Here is a 9,878-nt window from a genome sequence, read left to right as displayed (position 1 = left end):
TTTATCCCACATAAGATGAGTATCCCTTAATATCCTCAGGGTCAGGACATGGTGGAAGGTGCTCTTTGCACAATTAAAGCCTACTTCATAAAACAAAACAGGTGGAGTTTACAGGGTCTTCTCATAGTCACCTTTCTCTTGTCCTTTATATTTAAAAATTTTTAACTATTGATGGTGCTGCTCGATCTGCAGCCGACAGTCATTGGCGCCCTCAGTCATCTGACTATGGTTTAGTTATGTGGAAAACTGTCCCTACTGGAAAACTGTGCAGCCCCAACCCAGTTCTACTATGGGCCTGAGGATCAGTTTGTGTCTTTCCACAAGATGCAGATAACCCTGTTTGGGTGCCTGAGCGGCTGATTCGCCATATGTGGAGGGACAGTGATTGTAACAGCCAGAAGGAAGGTCCGATGGGTCTTCAAGAATCTACCCATCCTGATGCCTGTGGGTCTGAGTAGCCATATGTGGCATTTTTTTCCTGACTATTAATTATAATTTGGATCCAGTGGCTATAAATTTACACTTTGATTCAAAGGACAAGAATTTCACCTTTATCTCAGGCATTGTATTCTGGTTCCGTTCTTTTTTTGTAACTAATGCTACTAATTTTGGAGAAAGTTTCATTTTTCTCAGCAGGTCTGCCAACTATAAAAGCTGTCGGGGGCCACGTACCCAGGTGTGGAGCAGAGAGGAAAGGAGATTTTATGATCATGACTGCTAGTGCTGCCTTCACCACTGAAGCAACAGTTTCTACCATAGCCCTCTCCCAATCTGTAAATACTGCAAGCACTGATCAACTATCAGGTGATTTGGGTTAAGCCTTAGCCACCCAAATCACACTTATTATCTAGTACAAATTGGCATTTTTAAACTAAATTTACAAACTAACCTCTTGTAGGAATACTTGAATTTTTGTGAGGAGCTCATATGGCTTCTTGTTCTCTGTCTTTTACACATATCTCTGTTAATGCATCATTTTTTCTCCAGAAATCCTGGAGTGATCAGTTTTTAAGTTATACACATGCTTTACCCATGCAGATCATTAACATCTATGAAACCTGAGTGTCACTTGCCAATGCAGAAGGTCTTTTACAAGGACTTCAACATGTGAGCAGATCATTGGGGTTTGTAGCCCTTGCACTTGGTGCTACTTTGCCACAGCATTAGAGAGGCCCACGACAACTTTCAAACAACACAGATACTGTCTTTGGCTCAAGAGAAAATGCCTCTGCCCACTTGTGCCTGACAAACTATTCCCCAGTAATGGGTAAGGCAGAGGGGGCAAATATCCAACCAAAGACAGGTAGGTTACAGGCCTGGGTGACCTCTCCAATGATGGGATGAAAGACCCTCAAGGAGTGTCTTCCCTCGGGAGAGACCCCGTGCCCAAGGATCAGTCGAGACCACTCGTGCGGATGCAATCAGCCAGAGGCTTTATTCGGATACACAGGTATCTGGGGCAACAAGATCTCCTTGAAGACTTGCGTGCCGAAAGGCTGGGGAAAGGGATTTTTATAGAGACAGGGGAGCAAATGCGCAGGTAAAGAAGCGAGATGCATGGTTACAGGGATGCCATTGGTCAATTCAAATGAGGCCAGGGTTATTCTGAGGACAAGTTCCCTTAGTACATAGTAACCAGGTGAATAGCAACCAGATGAATAGCAACCAGATGAATAACAACCAGATGAATAGCAAGCAGATGAATGGCTCTATCTAGGGTACACAGGGTGTTTTTCAGGTACTTTCCATTCCTGGCTGGCACAGATATCCTGTTTGGCAGCCCTAGCTTGCTGACCCTGTCCTGAACCCGGGGCTACGTGCACAAAGGTTCCTTCATAATGGTGCTGCAGCAGCTAAGCTAAGCTAATATAATATGATTAGCGGGGGTCTTTCATTCCCCCATTTCTCTTCTGGCTTTGAATGGAATCTTCCATTCATGTGGTCTATGTTAGTTCTATGAAGTCAGGGTCGGATTGGTCTATTTGTTTTAATCGCTGATACTGTTGGGTGAGAACCAGAGCCTGGATGACAGAGTCTATCCTTCATGAATTGGACTAAGCGGTTGAGGATGCAAGGTCCAAACAGGAGGATTAGGAGTAGGATGATCAAGGGACCCATCAAAGAGGACAATAGGGTGGTGAACCAGGGGGACCTATTGACCCATCCTTCAAACCATCCTTGCTGAGATTCGAATAGCTTTTGTCTTTGTTTTAATCTTTCCCTAAGTTTTGCCATGCTGTCTCTTACTAACCCGGTGTGATCTGCGTAGAAACAGCATTCCTCCTTGAGTGCCCCGCATAATCCTCCCTCTCGTAAAAATATCATATCTAATCCTCTCCTGTTTTGTAGGACCACCTCTGAGAGGGAGGTTAACCGATTCTTCCAGTGCCTTGATGTTAGTGTGCATGGCAGCCTGCAGTTGTTTAAATTGGCCGGTTTCTATAAGAGCAGCAGTGCCTGTACCCACTCCTGCCGCTATTCCCCCCATGGTGATATCTCCCAGTAACAAGGCCAGAGTTAGAGATACTGGTTCTCTCTTAAATCGGGGTCTCCCTTCAAAATGACAGTAAATGTATTCTGGATCATGGTATGTTATTTTGGGCCATAATTCAACCAGAATACAATAATCATTGTATTCAGTACTTGAACAGACACACATGGGGTCAGGCCGGTGCTACATGCCCAGTAAGTCCCATCGGGGGCTGCTAAGTAATAGGCTCCTGTGGACATATGTTGGGTTGTTTTACATAAGGCCTGGTGGGTTTTGGGAACAGTCCCTATACAGAGTCCCTGCCCAGATGCTTCAGATAGGGTCAGCTTGTGTTGGGGGGTGGAAATGCAGCTGGTGGGTGTGGTGGAGTGGTTGGTGTAATTACCTAGAACGGCCATCCCTTCATAATAGGGAGGTCTTGACAACAGACATATCCAGCAATCTTGTGTCCTGTTCGTATCTGTGAGGTTGAGAGCCAGATAGTCTCCTTGTATCAAGTTGAGTAGTCTATCCCCAGTCCCAGGTTGGCGGGGAGCCAAGGTAGTGGTAGTAGGGGTATGCACACTAGGGATGCTATTGCTGGCAAAGGAGGCTGTTGGGGCAACAGGGTGTAATAAGGGGGGTACAACTGGGGCCGGCTGGGAGGGTGGTTTTTGGTCTGCTATGACCATATTGGGTCCGATGGAATGGGTTGCTGTGTTCACTTTATGTTTAATTTTGAAAGTGACACCTTTATCTGTCCCTGGGAGATACCATCTGAGACCCCAAGTGTACCCCTGTTGCCATCCAGTGGCCTGCCGTCCTGGCCTTGTGAATGCGATCCTGAGAGGTAATGACAGTGGTTTCTTCCAATTGGCATTTCCATCAGTTCCTCTCTGGTAATAATAAGTGTGTCCATCAGAGTCAGGTAGAGTATATTTTCGTTTGACTGTGATCAAATCCCAGGAAGAGGAGGGCCGCCAGTAGGCGTCCCCAGTGGTCTCACAGCCCCATTCATAGCAAAAGTATGCCTCATATCCCCCACATCGGTAGGCTGTGGCTCGATCTCTATTATCTCGGGGGCAAACATAAAAACCAGTTTGGGCTAATTTGCATCTAGCGGTGGGGCTGCTGCATCCATGGGCCGTCATCTGTTGGGGTCTGGCTCCCATGTATGATTGTAAGTTATGGGGACCCATAGTTGGGATTACCCAAGTGTCCAGGCCGGCAGCCAGTTGGCAAAAGTCGGGGGTGAATTAGGCCACCAGGTGTTAAGCGCATGGTTGCCCTGAATTTCCCAAACAACCTCCCAGCTCTGGGACCAAACTTGCCATGTCAAAGAGTACACTTGGTGAGGGCTTCCTTCCTGCATCACAATTCCTAGTCCCAACAAGGCCCATAAAATGGTTAAGGGGCCCCACGGGTAAGTCTTAGCTTTAGCGGGTTTTGGGTGTGCTGAATTCTTCATGGTGAGGTCGTGGTCAGGTTCTTCTCTCCCGTGGTGTGGTCGGCCTTGACGTGGGAAGTGTGGATTCAGGCTGCGATGGCGTCAACCTTTAGTGCCGTCAGGGTAGTCAAGAGGACAGTGTATGGTCCTTTCCACCGGGGTTCCAGGTTCTTAGTCTGGTGTCTGTGTACCCATACAGTGTCTCCTATCTGGTAGGAGTGTGGTACCACCGGCTTATCTAGCTGCTCCCGATAGGCTGCTGCAAGTGGTTTCCAGACTTCTCTCTGGACAATCTGTAATGCCTGCAAATGAGCTTCCAGAGAATGACTATTAGCAAAATCAGCAATGTTGGAATCCAAGAAATTCATAAATGGGGGCGGGGCCCCATATAATATTTCAAATGGGGTGAGTCCATGTGGGCCCGGCGTGTTTTGGGCCCTGTATAAGGCTAAAGGCAGGAGGAGCACCCAGTCTCTAGAGACAGTTGCAAGCGTTAATTTAGACAAAGTCTCCTTAATTGTTCTATTCATGCACTCTACCTGTCCTGAACTTTGGTGTCTGTATGCACAATGTAATTTCCAATCAATGCCCAAAAGCTTAGCCACCAACTGACTTACCTGGGAGACGAAGGTGGGCCCATTGTCAGTACCCAGGATCTGGGGCATCCCATACCTGGGGAAGATTTCTTCCAAGAGTTTCTTGGTCACGGTCTTTGCCATTTCATGTTTTGTGGGGAAAGCTTCTACCCATCCAGAGAAGGTGTCTATGAACACCAGTAGGTATCTGTATCCATATAATCCAGGCTTTACCTCTGTGAAATCGATTTCCCAATGGGTACCGGGACGGTGTCCTCGAACTCGGATCCCTGGTTCGAGCTTAGTCCTGCCTGCATTTACCTGGGCGCAGGCTTTGCATTCATCAGTTACTTTTTGTATGGCCCCGTCTCTATTTAGGAGGTATTGTCACATCTCCTGGCATTCTAGGAGAGTCTTCATCTTTTTGGGGCTCAGATGGGTTAGTTTATGTAAACAGTCTATCAGTTCGTAGGTTTGTCTCATGGGTCTAACGATTGTTCCTTTGAAAATCCAATGTCCCTTTTTGGGGTCATAAGTGGCCCCCATTTTCTTTAGGAGATTTATGTCCTCTTGGCTATATGACAGGGAGCGTCTGAGTTCCTGATTCTCCCCTGGGCACGTCAAAGGAAGGGCTCGGGTGGTGCTGAGGGAGTTTAGAGCAGCCTCCCTTGCAACTGTGTCTGCTAGTCGGTTCCCTTTTGCCTCCGGGCTATTGCCTCTTTGATGGCCAGGGCAATGCATAATGCTCAATTTCTGAGGCAGAAACAAGGCTTTTAGCAGTGCCAGGATCTCAGCCTTGTTTTTAATTTCTTTTCCTTCTGAAGTTAATAGTCCTCGCCTCCGGTAAATTTCCCCATGTATGTGGGCAGTGGCAAAGGTGTATCGGCTATCTTTATAGACGTTCAGTCTCTTACCTTCTGCCATCTGAAGGGCCTGGGTTAGTGCGATGAGCTCAGCTCTCTGGGCTGAGGTGCCTGCCGGAAAGGCTTTTGCCCAGACTACCTCCGTCTCTGTGGTCATGGCTGCTCCCGCCTTCCGCTCCCCGCTCACCAGGATGCTGCTGCCATCCCTGTACCAGGTGTAGTCTACATCTCGGAGGGGTTGATCCCTCAGGTCCGGTCTGGTCCCGTGCATTTCTGCAAGGATCTGGAGACAGTCATGCAGTTCTGGCTTTCCCAGCAGGGGGAGCAGAGTGGCGGGGTTAAGTGCAACCACTGGACTGAATTGGACTCGGTCCGCATCCAGGAGCATGGCCTGGTAATGAGTCATGCAGGCGTTGGAGAGCCAGCAGTCTGGAGGTTGTCTAATCAAGGCTTCTACTGCATGGGGTGCTAGGATAGTTAAAGGCTGACCCAGAGTTAATTTGCCGGCATCCTTGACAAGGACTGCAATGGCTTCTATCATTCGCAAGCAGGGTGGCCAGCCCGACGCTACTGGATCAAGTTTCTTGGATAAGTAAGCTATTGGACGCTTCCAGGGGCCCAGTCTCTGAGTGTGAGTACTCCTTTAGCATAGCCCTGCCATTTGTCCACAAACAATTCGAAGGGTTTGGTGGTATCAGGGAGGCCCAACGCTGGGGAGGCCAGCAAGGCCTTTGTAATATCCTGGAATGCCTTCTGTTGTTCCTCTCCCCAATTAAACAGAGTCCCTTGTTTGGTGAGAGGGTATAGGGGTGCAGCCATCTCCGCAAACCCTGGAATCCAGAGGCGGCAGAACCCTGCAGTCCCCAGAAACTCCCGCAGCTGGCGGGGATTTTTAGGGGCAGGGATGTCAGTAATAGTCTGTTTACGTGCCTCAGTCAGCCATCTCTGTCCATCCCTTAATTGATAGCCTAGGTAGATGACCTCTTTTTGGCATATTTGGGCCTTCTTTGTGGATGCCTGATATCCTAATTGTCCTAGTGTCTGCAAGAGGGCTTCTGTGCCCTCCCTGCACTCCTGTTCTGATTCTGCCGCCAGCATCAGACATATTGGAGCAGTAACAGGGCAGGGTGCTGCACCCTGAAATCTGCCAGATCTTGATGCAAAGCCTCGTCAAAGAGGGTTGGGCTGTTCTTGAACCCTTGGGGAAGCCTGGTCCAAGTTAATTGGCCTGAGAGCCCAAGATCTGGTTCCTTCCATTCAAAGGCAAACAGAGATTGACTCACAGGATGCAGCTGTAGGCAGAAGAAAGCATCCTTTAAATCAAATACAGTGTACCAAGTGTGGGAAGGTGGCAGTGTGCTCAGTAGAGTATAAGGGTTGGGGACCGTAGGGTATATGTCTTCTACCCTCTTGTTGACCTCTCTTAAATCCTGCACTGGCCGATAATCCCCAGTACCAGGTTTCTTTACCGGCAGTAGGGGAGTATTCCAGGTTGAGCGACAGGGGGTGAGGATGCCCTGGTCCAGCAGCCTCCTTATATGAGGTTTTATTCCCTGATATGCCTCATAAGACATGGGGTATTGCTTAATGGAGACGGGGGCAGCTGTAGCCTTTAGTTGTATTATGAGCGGAGGCTGTCGCAGCGCTAATCGCATTCCCCCAGTCTCGGCCCATGCCAGTGGGAATTTATCAAGCCAAGGAGTCATGTCAGGTCCCTGGGGTCTTTGAGTTTCATAAAGTCTATATTCATCTTCCAGATGCAGTGTGAGAATCTGGAGGGGGGCCCCTTTGGGGCCCATTATGTTAGCCCCTCTATCTTCAAAGTGAATTTGAGCCTTTAATTTAGTGAGGAGGTCTCTTCCTAATAGTGGATAAGGGCAATCTGGGACATGCAGAAAAGAATGTGTCACCTTACCAGTAGCCAGCTGTACTTTTCGATCCGTCGTCCATTGGTATCTCTTACCACCTGTAGCTCCTTGGACCCAGGCCGATCGGAAACTGAGTGGTCCCGAGGTATGGGTTAGGACTGAGTGCTGGGCTCTGGTATCTACTAGGAAGGTGACTGGTTGCCCCCCAACATTGAGAGTTATCCTGGGCTGGGGGGGGCTCCTGGCCTCGACTGTCCTAATCCTCCAGGGTCAGAAGGGAGGTCGGGGGCCTGGGCTTCTTCGGCCCCCTGGGTCGCTTTGGACAGTCCTTTACCCAGTGTCCCCATTCCTTGCAATAGACACATTGGACCTTCTCCACTCGGGGTCCCTTGCAGTCTCCCCCTGTCTTAAGTCCTTTTCTATCCTGACCTGAAACGACGGTGGCCAGCAGTTTGCTAAATTCTTTTTTCCGTTTCCGTTCCCTATCATTCTCTCTCTCCTCATCTCTCTTTCTAAATCTCTCCTCTCTCTGTTCTGACTCCTTACACGGCTGTTCCTCTCTTTCCTCAATTGTCTCTCTCTTATTAAAGATGCATTCTGCTTCTTTTAATAAATCCTGTAGGGAGTTTCCTTGAGGTTATCAAGCCTCTCTAATTTTTTTCTGATATCAGGAGCTGATTGCCAAATAAAAGTCATAGAGACTTTGGTAGCCTGTCCTGGATCCTCTGGATCATAGGGAGTATACATACGATAGGCTTCTTTAAGTCTTTCTAAAAATGCTGATGGAGTTTCCTCCGAGCCCTGTATGACCTGCTTTACCTGGGCCAAATTGGTGGGGTGGCGTGCTGCCCCGTGGAGACCCGCTATGAGCAACTGGTGATAGAGGCGCAGGTGGTTCCTACCTTCAACTGTAGTGAAATCCCAACCAGGGCGTTCCAAGGGGAAGGCAGCATCAATTTCATTAGGCAATAGCGTGGGGCGGCCATTTTCACCGGGAACGTCTTTCTAAGCCTTGAGGAAGACCCACTGTTTCTCTTCAGAGGTCAGCAGGGCCTGCAGCAACTGCTGGCAATCATCCCAGGTGGGTTGATGAGCAACTAGAATGTACTCGATCAAAGAGGTTAGGGTGGTGGGGTCTTTGGAAAAGGAAGGGTTATTATTTTTCCAATTATAGAGGTCAGAGGCCGAAAAGGGCCAATACTGAGGTTGGCCGTTCGGCCATGTCCGGAGTGGGAGAGCGTGAGAAGTGGAATCTGGCGGGGGCTCCCGCCGACCTCTCAGTCGCCCGGCCATCGGCGAAGGGGCAGGCGCTTCCGGGGTCGGGGGTCGCTCGGGAGGCCCCCGACCTGCAGCCGCAGCTTCTCCTTGTTGTTCAGCTCCTGGACCCTGGTATGGGTGAGGTTCATCAGAGAGTAAGTCAATAAGAGGAGAGTCAGGACTGGGCGGTAACACCTCAGTGGGTGCTCTTTTGGACTTCTCCTTGACTGCCTTAGAGCTTCCCAAAGGTTTCCTTGTCACTGTACTCTTTGTGAGGGTGGAATAAAGGGAGGATGTGGTCCGGGTGGTAAGAGGAGGGGGAGGTAAGGAAGGAGCGGTAGGAGTCAGGGAAGGACGTGCGGGGGTTGTGAAAGGCTTAACCCAAGGTGGAGGGTCAGAAGCCAAGGCTTCCCAGGTGACGATGTAGGCAACCTTGTCCGGGTGGCCATGTGGCCCTGGATCCATCACTCTGGCTTTCACCTGTGAAATAGTATCTAGGTTAAATGTCCCGTCTTGCGGCCAGGCAACATTAAAGGTTGGCCACTTGGACTAGCAGAGAGTAATCCATTTCTTCTTTCGGACATCCAATGACTGGTTGTTGGCTGTGTCTTGGACGTCGCCCCAGTGCTGGAGAGTGAGACTTAAGGGGGTTGTTATAGACTGTCCCATCCCTTCAGAGAGGAGGGTGTCAAAGATAATGCCACCAAACAAGAGACAGAGACAAACACAAAACAGATGCGCAGCGCGGCTCCAGCATAAAATCGAAAGCAAAAAAGTAAGTTGGTGTTGAGTACAAAGACTTTTCTACACAAAGACTCCTGATTGAAATGCTTTCCACAAGTGCAGCCCATAGACTGAACTATTCATAGGTCAACATCCAGAACTGGGGTGTTGCTAGGACCACATGTGACCTCACAGAATATGGTGACAGGTTCCCAACAAGCTTGCAGGAGGCCTTGCCAAACTGTCTACTATGACCTCCCTAGTTTCAGGTAGCATCCTCTCATTCACAATGCTGTGGCTTCTGCACTCTTCCATGCTCAGAATTCTTCACAGCAACAATCAGCACAGAAGTCAGTCCAATGGCGCCTGTTCTGCTATAAAACCAAGCCTGTACCATGTCTCTAGGGAGTGTCCTGAAAAGCCTATGACTTGGATGGTGGCACTGATGCCCCTGATTGGCTAGTGAAGCATCAGTGACAAGAGCACTTCCTCCAAGGTTAGAGTGTTCTTAAAGTCAAAGCACAGGGGTCACTGACACTGGCTTCTACTGCAGACCTACACTTTTAGAGATCTGCAGAGACATTATTCTATCTATCTATTTATTTGTTTGTTTGTTTGTTTATTTATTTATTTATTTATTTTTGCTGTTCTGAGACAGGTTTCCCTGTGAGAAAC

At 48.9% G+C, this 9,878-nt stretch overlaps 1 protein-coding gene across 1 annotated transcript; it reads right to left on the bottom strand.

Moving 5' to 3' along the window:
- Positions 1–3,934: 3,934 nt before the first annotated feature.
- LOC127217745 (protein NYNRIN-like) lies at positions 3,935–7,570 on the bottom strand. Its single transcript, XM_051178750.1, is given in 5 exon segments — positions 3,935–5,027; positions 5,094–5,986; positions 5,989–6,458; positions 6,461–7,353; positions 7,470–7,570. Coding segments are annotated over 5 exon segments (3,450 nt in total).
- Positions 7,571–9,878: the final 2,308 nt, after the last annotated feature.

Source organism: Phodopus roborovskii, unplaced genomic scaffold (assembly GCF_943737965.1).
Source record: "Phodopus roborovskii unplaced genomic scaffold, PHOROB, whole genome shotgun sequence".
Classification (NCBI taxonomy): Eukaryota; Metazoa; Chordata; class Mammalia; order Rodentia; family Cricetidae; genus Phodopus; species Phodopus roborovskii.
Note: the sequence above shows the minus strand (reverse complement) of the source record. Positions and strands in the feature narration are given on the sequence as shown.